The 16834-nt window shown below is 31.6% G+C and overlaps 1 protein-coding gene across 1 annotated transcript in view; it reads right to left on the bottom strand.

Annotated features, from left to right (window-relative positions):
* LOC123705280 (glutamate receptor 1-like) overlaps positions 1-15604 on the bottom strand; it is a 152510-nt gene extending 136906 nt beyond the window's left edge. Inside the window, exon 1 of the mRNA XM_045654000.1 lies at positions 15422-15604. Within this exon, the coding sequence (XP_045509956.1) occupies positions 15422-15527 (106 nt within the window). The 5' untranslated portion in view covers positions 15528-15604. The remainder of the gene's footprint in view (positions 1-15421) is intronic.
* Positions 15605-16834: the final 1230 nt, after the last annotated feature.

The raw sequence follows: 16834 nt of genomic DNA on the forward strand, positions 1-16834 counted from the left end.
TTGTGCATTTTGGATGAAGTAAATAGATAGGACAAAAACAATATTAATTACAAGTACATTATTATTCAAATTAGAATTAAGGTACAAGTCCGAGACGGGCCGCAGACCGCAACCGCAGGCGACACTGTGGCTACCGGCTGCGGTTACCGCAATGCTGCCTGCGGTCGCTATTCCAACTGCGGCTGCATGCCGTGGCTGCACAATGCACAGAACGCAAAAGTCATAAGAATTCACCAATTAAAATATAAATAAACAAATAGTTGCCATGGCAATAATTGGCATTTGCATACTGCAGTCTGCGGTCGCTGCGCGCCGCGGCCGCACGCTGCGCGTTGCGTCTTCAGGCAGCAGTGTTGCCGCGCTTGGAATCAATTTCATAGATGTTCATAGAAACAAGTGGTGTCGCTTGCAGTTTGCTGTTGCAGTTTGCGGTCTGCGGCCCGTCTCGGACTTGTACCTTTAGATGTATGTTATTTTATAGTTTCTTATATTATGTCCAATATTATTTATTCACCCTCAAATTTCAGCTTATACCTTTATTTGATGCATTACTTGCTTACCTAATCTACATTTATCAGATGAATTAATCAATGCTTCGTTTAGATAAAGAAATCCTAAACAAAATCAGATAGAAAAAATAGAATAATAAAAATATATCAGCTTTTAGCACGGTACTGACGATACATTCTCAAAATAACGATCATAGTGAAAGAAAATCGTTTAATTCTGTGATTCAAAGCGAAAACTCTATTGAGCACTTATTGCACTTTTTGGTTGCAGTATTTCGTATGTGATAATTTAATTTGTTTGTTCTATCTCCGTGTGTAGGTGTCCGGGATTTTTCTTCTTCTATATTGCTAACTTTTAAATAGTACTGCGAGTATTTAGGTAGTCAATACACTAATATTATGTATATATCTGATGTATGTAGATTACGTTATCTTGAGTTACAAGGAATATTATCTGAATAATACAATCTTTAAGATCATTGTTATATTTAGGACAACATTATTGGGGATAGAAAATTTCTGTTTAAATTCCATGTCGTATTATGAAATGCAAAAAAGTAAGAAAGTAAATCCTACCTATAAATTGTTGCAAATTAAAAATAGATGCAATTTATATTCCTTTACGATGAAAATTAGATTATGAGTTGCATCATGGGAATGAAATATATATTTATAGAATGTCAAAAGTGTATTCTCATATTTTCATCGAACATGCTAGGTCAGTACACTGTAATTTTAATATCATATAATATATTGAATCCAATTTTAATATCATGTACTCTTAACCCTGTAGGTTTGCATTGTGTATAGCCCGCCTAATGCCGACGTCCTCAGAAATTTTTATACATCACGGAAAATTAATTTTGAACCAGCAAACTCAGAAAACTATATGAAAAGGAATTATTCGTTAGAACTGATATTTTTTTTAATCGACATAGTTTTCTAGTTTGTGAATATGACGAAACTTTTTAATGTTATTTTGAATATCGTGCGCTTCTGGAACTACTGTTTGTTTTTTAAGTTAAAAATTCGTATGCAGCGTTGAATTTTTGAGTATGTTTAAAAAGAGTGGAATAAAATAATATTATGTGGACTCATTTAGTTTATTACAAACACAATATTTTTATTTATTTGTAATTATACAAACATGTTTGCAATTTACTTGGAATTTTTAAATACATTAGTAACGTCATTTTCTCCTACGTTGTAAAAAATCTATTATAAAACTTTACATAATTAAAACAACGAACATCCAACACCAGCCGTATTGTTTAACTTATACAACGCATTGATATTAAACGTTCATGCTATTATACTCACGCTGCAATATATTTCCCTCACGCGTTTGAAGACCAAGTATCAATACAACGGTCTCAATCGGCGCAATATATTGTCAACTCGAATGCTCTAAATCATACTAATGGTATACAAGAGCATTCAAGCGATATACAGATTACCTTACCTTCCTTTTGTTTCTCAAGACCACTGTCCGAGTGTAAGGCGGCGTTCACAATGATTTAATACGGAAGAAGGAAGAAAATAGAACATTTTATGTCTTGTAAATGTCTAACGATTGTATCTTAAGCTCAAGATTGTGTAGCTTTGAGCGATCGGCATTCAATTTCTCAATAGCCAATTACTTACGGATTTAAATTTGAAGATTGGCGTATAAATTTCCGTATTGTACACTGCAATTTAACCCAAAATAAGATACATGATATAAGATGTAAGGCCTTCTAATTAATAATGATATGTTTTTACAAGTTTTACATTGTCTGTGGACTCAGAAAAAATGTACTGTTGCTTGCTAAGCATGACGTGCCTATTATAAAGTGCTTGATTTTCCTTTATAACAATAGATAAAAAATATGGTTAGCAAGCAACGTTCAAAGGTTTGTGCATTTAGTAGCTCACGTCTCGGCCAGGGTAGCCCTTTGCGGCGCTCACTGTCTTGGATCCGCCCTGCGATATTGCCAGCCCAAACGCGACCTTACCGTCCAAGCATAAAGCAAGTTTAATTGTTATTGGGTGTCAGAATTTGATGGCAACCCGAAGCTTCGGAGTTCAAGAGGTGAGGCAATTCCAACTTTATCATTTAAGCTTACACTGTTATAGCATTAGCGTCAGAAAGGGCTCGTGGTTTATATCCATCAGCAATAATAATTTAACCAGTTTTCATAACTTGAGGGTTAATTCTACGACAGAAATTGAAGTAGGACGTAATTTTAACGGCTTCCCGAAACCCGATTAAGATCGTCTTATAATTATTTGTTTGTAATGGAGATTGTTTTACTTAAATAATTTCAATGGTTTAATAAAATTTACGTTAATATGTTTATTGGATTGTAAGGGTATTTATTGTTTGAATCTATTTATATATATTTTAATTCTAAGAATGATCTAAGCATAATATATAGGTAATAGCAGTAGGCCTAAAAATAGATACCAATACTTTAAATCTTCAAGACTTAACGTATTTGTAATTGTATTTTCAACATGTTAATTATTCTTGTTAAATGAGCGACTAAATTTTTCGTTACACGTTAACGTTTTCCTAACATTTTATTCAAATCCCCAAGTTCAGGATTAGTCAGACACCTCACGTCGTTTGTACCGTTTTATCATTCGGTTATAATATTATAATGTTATCTTTAGTGTGAAACGTGATCAAATATCGTTAAGTACTTCGCGATGTATGCTATAGATACGGCTATTATACTATTTTGGATTGTATTGCGATATTTGATATTCATTTAAAAGATAAAATTAAATAACTTTAAATGTCTAAAAGGACTCAATGCTAATATAAAATAATAAAAGTAATCAAATTCATTACTTTTTAATAGTTTAATTAAATATAGAATTTACTCAAAGTTTTGATGGACCTATTGTCCGTGTAAATTATTCAGTGTCGAAAGATTAGCCAACTTCATTATTTAAAACTTTAACATTAAAATATTATTTGAACTTTAATTATATGATCGAAACTTTATCAATTGAACGCGAGTACAAAGTTTATTTTAGATAACTATAAGTTCAGTACTTTCTTTGTCAATATATTTATAATAATATAAAAAAAAACTTTGTTAGCAAACTCATTTAAAAGTACAATAACTGCGTTGCAAGGTTTCCCTCGTTTTCAAAGTATACCAACTTTCATCAAAACGTATAGCTCAAGCTTAGTGTAAAATTATCTAGAAGTTTTTTTTTTTTATATTACTTATTAATATATTATATGTTTAATTCTCTATTTATTTTCGACGCGAAACTATTTTTTAACTTTTGAAGTTAGGCAAGGTATCATCTCTATGGGTCTACTTTCCACATCCATGGTAACGAAAGCGCTAACGCTTATTATTTATATTCATAATACTTTTAAAAACTTGTTTTAAACCATTATTACAATTGGCTTCAATCAGATTGGACAGTTTATACAGTTATACCATTGTTGTAATAGATAATGACAAATTATAAAGAAGCTTCATTTAATAAACTTGAGTTAATAATGCTAAACGTTCAACCAGGTAATCTATAGCCGTAATAAATCGCTATTTTCGCAACGGCTTAATTAGTCATACCGCTCGCACAAAGAACGCTATATTTATATCCTCATTCATACCATGAGTCCAAGCTGTGACCATATAAATGTCCTACGGCTGCACTATTTTTATTTTCATACACCGAGTTTATTCAGCTGTCGAGCCATTTGTCAGGGAATTTTCCCCTGCGCCCTGTCACATTCAGTGCCGAAATGGGCCGGATGCGTTTGTCTCATGCATTTGAAACTAGCCTAAATGACATGAGATATGTAGTGTGGTGCTGCGAGGTGAGCGTATGATTTTTTGTGAGTTATGGCTGTGGTTCGGACTGGCGTGAAATAATGCAGATTCTACGGACGCTGTTTTGTGATCATGTAAGTTATTTGAGGCGAAGTTTCCGTGTGTGTAAATGGTCTGAGAGTTTATGCTTGTTGTGAAAATTTCAGAGTATGCATTTTCATGCATACTCTGAAATTTTATATTTCATTATTTCATTAGTAATACGGTGGTTTTACGTTCCGCCGGTAAATGCCCTTTAACACAAATCTGAGGCAAACATTTATATTAATATGAGAAATGGATAGGGAAATTAATCCAGAGCTTGCTTGAGCTTTATATTAATAAGGTATATATTAATTACCTCATTTGCCTTTACGCCATTGACACTTTGTTATAGTTTTAAAAAATAAAAGTACATAACACATTCGGTAACACGAAAAATATTCTATTAGCTTCCGAATACATTGCTTTCAAATTCAACAATTGTAGTTTGTTAATACAAACTTTGAACATTCTGTTTGTGCAACTGTAATTGAAATTTTAATAGCTTTTTTGAAATTTGTCACAATCATTTTTCAATCAACACATTTATGTCGACGTGTTTCTTTTTAACTATCACCATGTATATTATGTTTGTATGTTACATGTTCTATTATTTTAACATGACATGGATTCTGTTTTATTAAATACTTATTAAATTTTACACATTTTATAGTTTAGTTTTACTATAAAGGATTTGTGTTTACTGTGATATATGAAAAATTATGCATACTTTGAATATACTATGTATACTATCATATTAAATAATCTAATCAAATATCTCGATTGTTGAGAGAAAGGCGAAATTGGTGCTTTTATATTTTAAGATTTCAATCGAAATCTTGATTGTTGTGGAAATGGTTTTATGATGTGTGTATGTATCTTTCAGATTTTATATTCTTTAGTGAATTGCCATAAATACAGTATTAATCAATGACCTATTATACTAGTAGACGCGGCATACGCCAACATCATTGCACTAAAAAACAGCGTAATTAATACATACCTACTTACTAACGCATTATCACCAATACAGTTGTTCTCTCTTTCACTCTCACGCACGAGACATAATACATGTCTCACTCATGTACTTCGTAATAACAACTGCCGATTAAAATACAAAAAGAACGTCCAGCCACGACGCTGAATGGTGCGTGACTAAGTGAAACTCGGGCACTTACCTGAGTTTTTTCTTGCCAAAATAGAGAGCGGGTAACGTATCTAGCTCTTTTATATATCATAGGTATTAATGTTGTGTATCGACATTTAGGTTTGTATTTATTTAAACATTACCGTCGGTGTGTTGGCATATAATACACGTTAATCCCAATGAAGTAGTGGACCCACTCAAAGTCTTAAGTGAACATTGATTGGACGGCTAACTAAGTGTTAAGCCGTTGCTTAAAGTTAGCATCCATAGATCAGGCTTGACTCTGTTTCAGCCCTTAGCGGGCAACTTGACCCGTAATCAATTTTAAGTTAAATCTTTGTTGGATAAAATAGTTTACACTTTAAGGTTGAATTGATTGTGTGGTACAAGGTAATGTAGTATCTGTATACTTTTAGATAAATATGTATACTAGTTGTTCGCTACATCTCCATCCGGGTATATAAGGAAGATAACGGGATAATTATTTTGTGAGATTTGAAACTTATCAATTTTTTCCTGATTGGTTAGTTTAAATGTATTGTGTAACAGTGAAATACTTTTTTGATGTCCTGTTTTCATAAAGAAGCGATTAATCGAATATAAATGTGGTGAATGGTAATACATATTATTATAAGAAACTAGCGGCTTCGCCCGTGGTACATATTCACGTTTTATCTACATAAGAACCATCCTCGAACTTTAAGGAATATTATAAAAAAAGAATTAACAAAGTCGGTTAAGCTGTTCTCAAGTTATGCGCTTACCAACACAGTTTGGGATTCATTTTTATATTATACTAGCGGTCCGTCCCGGCTTCGCCCGTGGTACATGTTTACGTTTTCTCTACATAAAAACCATCTTCGTACTTCAAGAAATATAATAAAAAAAGAATTATCGAAATCGGTTCAGCCATTCTCGAGTTATGCGCTTACCAACACATTTTGCGATTCATTTTTATATAAAAGATGCGATTTATTTTATAAGAAGAATATAGATTAGATCTTGAATGTAATCTGCTGCTTTGTTGTAAATAACAAATTTTAGGGGATAATATAAAGGTGAGTATGAGTCACGGCTGTCGCGTGAGAGTCACGGCTGTCGCGTGATAATGAGAACTGCATGTGAGTGAAGTCGCGGGCGGAAGCCATTACATATTTATGTAGCATATGTGCCATGTTAAGGGAAAATGAATATACATGTATCTTATCCTACACTAATCCTATATTATAAATGCGAAAGTTTTGTAATGATGGATGTATGTGTATGTTTGTTACTCTTTCACGCAAATACTACTGAACCGATCACAATTAAATTTAGCACACTTATAGAGGGTAACGTGTTAATTACACATAATGATAGGTTTTAATTTAAAAAAAAACGAGGAGGTTTTCAGTTCGGCCAGTATTTCTTTTTATAGTAGCACAATAATTGTGAGTTTTAATGTCCTAGTTATATTTCATTGAATTTAACAAGATGATAGTCCACAATCCATGGGATGGCGTTAATGGGTGCTTTAAATTATGTATTATCAAACTTTCAGATGAACTGTGATGTGTAATAATCTTGTATTAGAATGTATTGCTTTAGCTAATTTACTTTAAAATTCTGTATCATACTGATCAGACCAACTTAGATCAGCCAGGACATCGATACTTAGGGATATTAAAGAAAATTGAAGATTCTGGGCCCTATCAGATAAAGTCAAAATTTTCATAAATAAAAAAATGTGTGCGTGTACACACACACGTAAGAAGTGAAACTTCTTTATGATTTTATTTAAAAAAAAATTACCATAATAGGTACCTATGCAACTTTACAGAAATACGTCGAATCACGCGTGGTACGGATAAGAAAAAGATGGCGCGTAACGGAAATATGTCACGCGTAATGAAAAAATGTTACACTAAATTTTTTTCCAGCCCGATAAAGAAGTTTCACTTCAAAAAATAAATAATCTAGAATTAATGTATGTATTAAAAGCATAATTTAAATAATAAAAAAAAACAATATGCAATTAATTCTAGGTAAATAAAAAAAACAATACACAAAAAAGTAAAAACCGCCCCATACAATATCCTTGAAATCATTGAGATTTATGCTACGAAGTGTTACATATTATAATATTAACACTAATAAAACTAGCAGTAATTATATTTATGGTTTTTTAATATGACATATTCTTAAAATGTTTTCTAGACAAAAGGTAGAACTGACCCAACATCTTCTATGTAATTATCATAGCAAATTCAAAACTAATAACAGTATTATGTAATTTAATGTAACTAAGCAAATGAAACATACTAAGTTTCACTAATATGCCACAAACGGGGATAAATCGGTGCACATGTTGCAATGACATCGGCCGAAGAAAAACTTACACAGTGTACATGACTTTGTTATATGAGCTTAAGAAATTATAGCCGACGATATTTTACGCCGCATTTCTGCGAACAGGCAATTTGGAAGTCTTGAAATATCGATTTTTTATCTTGTTATGTGGCCGAAATTGTTACTGGTATTTAATGTCTTAGTTTTGGAAGTGAATAATGCTTGAAGTGTTATATTTCTTGTTATGAATTAAACCTTAATTAAATCTTTTAATTGTACCATTTATTGTAGATAGGGATGGGTTATCTGAAAAATCGTCAATTGATACGCAATAATCAATATAGTAACAACTTTATTGATTCGTAATAAACAGTTTATTTATGATGACGCTGTAATACATTTAACATTTAAATTGATAAAAATCAGTGTGTACAATACTGAACTTACTCCTTTATAATAGTATATCGCTTAGGTCTAATAAATCCTGATGATTACCTGCGTCGCGATGTTTTAATATTTCTAAACAGTTTGTTATTGATTACATCACAGATAAGATATAAAAAAAAAATATTGCGAAGTAAGTATTTACAAAAAGAAACAAAAACGAAAATCGCGCAAGAACAGACAAACATACATACAAAAGAGGCCACGGTCAATAGCTAAATTACCGTTTCACCATAACCAATCTCACGACCTAACTCAACTGAGATTTCATTCATCAAATTGAATTTGATTGTACACATCCTGCAGACATTATTGCTTCGTGTCAATCGGTGCTCGTTTACATGTGTATCTTTCATTTTTTATCTGTCTGGACGTTAAACACATTATGGGTGGTACTTGTATTGTTTATGTGATAAGCACACATAGACTTTATGAGCTTGTAACTCTTTACAATCTCAATGAAACAAGCCTATGTATTTATTTAGGTTTTCAAATAAATATTGAAATTTGTAAAATAATAACTAAAAAAGTGAAAAACTTATTATATGAGGATATAAAGACAGTCTCTACATACGAAGTCCAAAATCTAATGCTATAATTACAGTTTTTTTTAATAAATTATACTCCAATAAATACCAGTCTATAAAACAGTAACTATAGATAGAGATCTTTAACGAAAATATACTTGTATATAACTATTCAAATTATATAGATACAATACGTAATTTCGGCCACACCATGCCCGAAAGTGAAAATAAAATAAAATTCTATAGCAAGCCTGGAATACATACGTATACTAAATGCTATAACGTAGCTGAAGAATTGTCGGTATATTGATCCGAATTCTAGGCACATAGCACTTACATTATGTGGGTTATAACGCTCTTTATTTCGATATTAAATGTAATATGAACATATTTTTCTTTATAACATTTCCACTAATTGATTGATAACGTGGATATATGTTGTTATTTTTACAAAAAGGGTTGTTGTTGTTAATAGCTTTTATTAGTTTATATTGTATTAGTAGTAATAGGTTTACAAGAGGACATATCTAATGTTTTTAAGCTTTATAATAATTAAAATTTTATGATATTCGTCGAAGACCTAAGTCATAGTAAAATGTATTAAAATACTTGAAGCGGTTGAATCTGCTGTGTTTGTTGTAAGGCGAAGTCGTAGAATTAAGTAGTTTATATAGTAAAGTTTCAACATAATTTCGTTTGTTGAAACGGCCATTGCCTAAACCACGCGTAAAAAAATATTTTTCGACTTTGTAAATGCCTTCGTGTCTAAACAAAGATACACACACACACACAGTTATAAAACGTGATGATTCGCGCTACATCGCGTCGCGACCGGCCGTGCCCCGTTCGGGGCTCTATCAAAAATTATTGTACACTTTTTGTTTTCATGCCTGACCGTGGCTCGGCCGTGCACGGCCGGGGCCGGACAGGGCACTGCGTTGAAGTGTCGATGAATATTGTTTCATTTGTTTCCCGGCTCCAGTACGGCTCATCTCCGGCATGTAGCGTGAATCATGCTATCATCCTTTATATTGCATCGGATTTATATTCTTCTCTTGTAGCGTTGATCCTGATTTATATATAGGTAAAGGTCACGCACCATTGACATATCTCATATTGGGATCGAATCAAATTTTATGACAGGGATATATGTACGAGAGTGGTGAAAATTATTTGGATGGGTTTCCCGATGCGCCACTTTTGTTTTATGGATAGAATTTCAAATTTACATTACGTTATTATTAATTGTTTACGAAACCCGATATGTGAAATTGATATTTTTGAATGTAGCCAGTTGTGGTAGTTTTTACATATGTAGCGTAAAGTGAGTTTGTGATCACGTAGCTCTATAAGGGATGAACAGATCTGAGTTAGATTTTTAGTAGAAAAAATTGTTTGTTAAATGGTTTTTAGGTGTTTAAAATAGTAACTATTATTTTGAGGATGTTAACTTTGCTCGCGTAAGTATTTATGATTTCAGCCAATATTGTAGTGACAACTTAAAATTTTCTAAACATATTACATTTATTTTATATAGGTACATCTTAGTGGTCGTTGTTTTTAAGTGAATCATCTCAGCTTAACATCAGGCGAGATTGTGGTCAAGCTCTTCCCTAACGTCAATAAAAAAAAAAGTGTTTTATTCATAATTGTGCAGTTCCAGCTATGTTAAGTGAAACATTTTCAAGAATAGTCTTATCATAGATAAATTCAGGTTTCTAGTGGTTCTGTCGGCACTAAACCAGTTTCTCGGATATCCAATTTCTATTCCATCGGAGAGTAAAGGAACGGCGAATGTATCATGTTTTGTGCCTTTAATATAATTCAAAAATCGAGGTTTTCAAGAGATCGTAATTTGTATTCAAACCGCTTTATAAAAAAATCTATGCGCAATCCATACATCCATACATCCATATATATCCATACATCCATACATCCATACATCCATACATCCATACATCCATACATCCATACATCCATACATATATTATAAATGCGAAAGTAACTCTGTCTGTCTGTCTGTCTGTTACTCAATCACGCCCAAACTACTGAACCAATTTTCATGAAATTTGGTATGGAGATATTTTAGTACCCGAGAAAGGACATAGACTACTTTATATCCCGGAAAAATGACGCAATCCCGGATATCCCACGGGAACGGGACTATGCGGGTTTTTGTTTGACTGCGCGGGCGAAGCCGCGGGCGGAAACCTAGTTATAAATATTTTATTTCTATAATGTCTAATTAGATTTAGGAACTTAATAGTAGTATAAATAAATATTTATTTATGTTTTCCTGGAAAAAATGATAGATGACTGTTTCTACGGAGATATTAAATAAAAGCATGCTAGACAACTATAAGATAGCTTTTTATACACAGGAAAGAAGTAAACAGTATCTAGAATAAAACTTATATTTTTTAATGTTATAGGAAAACGTATAATTATGTTTTTGTTTTCAAATGAATACATTAAACTTTAGATCGCCACCCATGGAGATTTAATATACATCAACGTAGCCGCATCGCTTTATACGCGGCTGCATCAGCTAGCGTTAGATATTGTATCAAAACGCTAATTATTTCACTGCGGGAACAAGAATCAACACGAATTATTGGAGAGTTCCCGTGCATGAAGTTATGTCAGACTAGACCGCACTCGCACTCGAGTGGCGCGCATTTTTAAGCACCGTACAAAAGGATAACTATAGTTATCCGCATCTACGACATTTATTCATTATAATTGTGATACTTATTCTATTATACGACTTTTATTTTAAGTAAAATACATAATATTTAAAAAAATATTATTATATACAGATTATTTAGAAGCTACCTAGATTTCTTAAATGAATTTCGTTCAAATAAAATGAAAGATGATCTTTTCTCCAGGAGCCAATTAGAAAACCTCCCAAATTGTCTTAGTGCTCAAGCAAAAAGCATTCGAACAAAGATATTTACGATAATGGCAGCATTTGCGGATAGAAGTCAAGTTGAATTACATTGTACACGAAACAAGTTGGTTTACGAAAGAGCCGGGCCCGAGAACTTTTTTCCGCTTAATTTATCCCACTATTCATTTATTCCGTGTGTCATTTGACGGGAATCTTAGGACAATATTAACGTAATGAGTTCCTTTGCAGCGCTCTTGGCTTGTATGCGCTAACAAGACATCTGTTTTGAGGTAAAAATTACAAGTACTAGTGATCCAAATACTCCTTCTTTCTCTTATAAAATGAAGAAATGCTCTTTGTATCTTTAATTATCTTCTGTTAATAAAAATATAAAGAAACTAAATTGTAAAATTTGGAGAAGTTTAAAAATATGTATTTATAGTTTCTAATTAGGCATTATGTTCACTTTAAAACCAGCGCTGTGATTTGATTTACTTATTAAGGGACTTAGTTGCTTAGCGACCACGTTGTTAGTGAATATTAATTTTGAGTGAGAAAGTCTGTCAATTAATATTCAAATACATTGTAAAAGTTATTACAAATTTTTAATTTAAGAAGATGTTATGAGAATAAAAGGTATCATTAAAATATATAAAGATGTAAAAAAAAGACTAGTCTTTTTTACTTTTTTAATACTAGTATTGTATCAAACATTTCCATCCAATGTCAAATCGTAGTGAAACGTAGTAACTCAAACCTCAAATATTCAACCTGTTGTCAAACAAAAAGTTATCTAATCTACGTTTTTTTCATCAAAACTTACCCTAGGTTTTATCACGCCCTCAATTTCCCGCGAGAGACGAAATATTATGAGAATACGTATAAAATACATTATCGCAAACTTTTTGGAAAACATTATTTGGATAATTTCATTATGATTTGTGTAATAATGTCCTATAATATTTATTTATTTATTTATTTATTTATTTATTTATTTATTTATTTATTTATTTATTTATTTATGATTGGTTTTTAAATATTGGAAAACGTTTTTTTAAATAATTTATGCACACACATTGTTTACATCATAAATATAATATAATACTTATTGAAGCATAACTGATTTATAAAACTGTAATTGACTGCAATTACTTACATTATAATAGTCACAAGATAAGCTAATATCAGCATAATCCCATTAAAAATAAACAGTACAAACAAAGTAAAACTTTTAACACATCATAACGAAATATCTATATATATAACATTCGCGTATAAAAGCAGAGAAGTTAAAACATACCACTAGTTAAAGAATCTTTGAAAGTACTATTCTGCCAACTGAATATTGATGGAAAACTGATAAAAAGCTAAAGATACTTCACCGCAGTTTTATAATTTCCTTTAAGTATATAATATTATTCAATAAATATCATGATTAGGATCTTTCCTAGAACGACCGACAAGAGGTTTTCATAATAAACATTTAAGAATTTAAATATTTTATTATTTTTATTACAAGTGAATAGTTGTGTATTTTATTATAAGATATTTTATTCGATTGCCTTTATAAACATGCATTTGTGAAGTGGATCATAAAAAAAAAGATTTAGTTAATACTAAATCCATTCGCAAGGTCGGTTAATACCGACCTGCGTTTAACGCTCTTAAATTACTATAACAAAGCTTTTAAAACACATACAAACACATTCAGAAAACATGAAAAGATCTCAAAGGCATCAAAAACCGATTCAAACTACAATTAGAACTCTATTCGCCTAATGAAGAGCGAGGGGATATTAAGATGATGAGCTGAGACCACTTAAAGCAACGCTTTAGGCATTAAATTAAATGTAACATTATAAACCGTCACGATAATTTTACAATAAGGCGCTTTAATGTTTTGTTTTATGTGTCTTTCAAATACTTCTACTTCCGAAGTAAATCCACTTTTTAGTATGGAAACTAAGGAACTGCTAATTGTTGTAAAAAAAATTTTTAGTAACTTGGGTAATGTATGGCCCCGGACATGACAAAGGTTTAGGCTGGTTGCAGAGCTTGACCGACCGTCAGTGCGTACCGTCGGTCCTGACGATACACATCAACAATTGTAAGACTATGACACTAATGCGCATGACAATACGCGTGCGTATGGTCGGTCTAGCTATGAATGGTTTTATGAATTTCCATACATATGACAAGCGCGACTGACGTACGCACTGATGGTCGGTCAAGCTCTGCAACCAGCCAATGTTATACAATTTTTAGATGAAGATTTTTAATAAATATTCACTTATTTTAAGAAAACACGATATTAATATCAGGAGGAAGATAGTAAGCAATAATTTTGTGGCGTATAAGGTGGCCCGTCGCCGCTGAATGACAAGTTGATATCTACGATATAAGAAAGTCTTACATAATCGCCATCCCCATACATAATTATAAGTTAAGGGTAAAAAACGATAATATAAATATGTTCGTAAATTTTATCTATATGCAAATTTCAAACCGGCGCGACATATTGTGTATAATAATTTATAAGAGAATTAATGAGTACTATAATATAGGGTTCATATAAATTAAATTAAAAAATGTTGTCATTGTGATATTTAAATTCAAATGCGTGTGCGCATAGTAGCAATCGACATGTTGCGCGTAGCAATGGCGTAGCACCATAACGTAGCACCATAGCGTAGCATCATAGCGTAGCATCATAGCGTAGCACTATGAATGAGTATTGAAGTTTTATTAAAGATTCTGTTTTTCGTTTGCGGTTCCGATTCTTCAAACTGAATCTCATTTCGAAGACATTCCAACTAAAGTATAAATGAATATTTATGACTATGGATCAAGCGGATAAAGTTAATGTCATAAAACCGTGTTATTTGTTTGTTCGAAAATATTCAATATTACATTATTTCAGTAGCTATTGTATTTTCAATCTCTAATTTCATTTGGCTGCCTTGAATTATCTCATATAATAGCTATTGCTTACGTTATCCGTTATAATGTATGTTTGTATTCTGCGAATACTCTTTCCATCTCTCTAATAAATTGCTTCATATGTAACCCAATCGATGCAAAAAGACGCACCGAAAATGTAAATCTAAATTTTAATAACATCAAATAAAATTGTTGGAGTACTTATGTACTCCGATCGTTGCTAAATAAAAAGTCTTTTTGACGTTGTAATAACTAAATTTTTATTTTTATTTTATTGATTTGAAAATACAATGATAAGAGACATACTTTTTAATTTTACACATATCACAATGAACATAACAATTGAATGTATAAAATATAAAACCATATATAAATGAACTAAATAAAGAATTTAAAAACAATGAAAATTACTAAACTCTATCGCAATTTAACATTTAAACGTTAACTATCCTAATTATCTTAAAATCTCTACATTATAAAATTCATTCGAAGAAACTATAACACGCATTTTGATTCATATTAATCCGTCCAAACTTTATTTGATATCACATTATTTATTTAAAGATGTAACTAAATACAGATGCTGTATGGACTTCTTTAGAAATTCAAATAATTTTAAAACAAAATCTCATTGTTTTGTCATCGAATTTAGTGCAAAATTAGCTCATTTTTAATTTAAAAAACTTAATTTAAAAAATCGCAAATACTTTGCAAATTATTTAACTTATTTTATTTTTGTAAGTAGCACAATTTATTTATACAAAAAAACTTACCCTGCGCCCTGTCCGCATACACATGGTCCCTCATGTAAAAATAAATGAGTATGTAAACGTAAAAAAAAAGTTTAAACAGTCTGATCATCATTTTTAACCTCATCATTGTTCAAAGCAACATATTACTCCACGAGAGAAACCGCGATGGAACGCGCCGGTTGAAAGTTTTTCGGTAGCAAGACACGTCAGGCTCCGAGAGTAGTCGAGCGCCGACTGCACCGTGCTCTGGCTTACATCCCTCCGCCCCGCTGTACGCACACCCTTTATTAGTTTTGTTTATATTTTAATCTGAAAGCTATTAAGTTTAACATGTTTGCGTTTTTTGCTCTCCCGTTTCGCTGAAATGTCGCAACGCGAACATTTACAAAATTTTATAGGCTAGATTTAGGTATGTACATTTGATTTATGGACTGATGTCTAATTTTTTTTGTACTGGAATTTTGTGATTGGTAATCGGTAAATAACGGTGGCGTAGGAACGTGTTACTAGTTACTAGAATGTAATGTGTGAACCGGACAATTTTCGAGTTACGAGTTATCACGTAAATTTCTAAGAAAAGTGGAAATTTTACTTAAATAATGTTTAAGTATGCAAATGTGTAAAAATATTAAATAAAATTATTCAGTATTAAAATGAAGTGAGCTAAATATACTTTTAACCCATTCGAGAATGCTTTCGTATCAAGAATATGATGTGCTACGAGAATCCGTAGCAGCTTTTCGTAGAATCTAGTCTACGCTGATGTAGAAGGTTGCGTCTTTGGGTAAATATAGAAAACGTGATCTTGCCATTGAATCATCTGAATTTTATTTTTAGTATTGGATTGATAAATTTATTATTGAATGTAACTAAAATGTAAAAAGTCATGAACTCAGATCTACCTGTTTCATTTAAGTTCAATATTGTTATATTGATGCTGTCACCGTATGTGTCTGTTTTTCAACTAGTAAGTAGCTCATTTCTATGTGTATGTATGTATGTGTATATATGTATGTATATAATAGGGATGTATATATGTACTTTGTATTTATATTATTTTATCTACGTATACTACTTTTATGTAGGTATGTATATGTATGTATGTATATGTATGTAGATATATTATGGATGTATATAATATGTTCTCTGTGTTTATACTATTTTATTTATGTATTTTAAACTTTATAAATGCACCTCTTGCCCATAAACGAATACTTACACTGTTTTTCCTTGACCACCAGGTTGTCTGGAAGAGATCGCTGTCTTAGCGATAAGACCGCCTGTTGTGCTCAACTGTGTCTATTTATTTTATATATTTACTCTTGTAATTTTTTTATTTATTGGTGCACAATAAAGTATTTTTGTTTGTTTGTTTGTTTGTTTGTAACACTATTGTACATATTAATTCAAAAATATACAACAATGCTCAAAATT

Source organism: Colias croceus, chromosome Z (genome assembly GCF_905220415.1).
Source record: "Colias croceus chromosome Z, ilColCroc2.1".
Taxonomy (NCBI): Eukaryota; Metazoa; Arthropoda; class Insecta; order Lepidoptera; family Pieridae; genus Colias; species Colias croceus.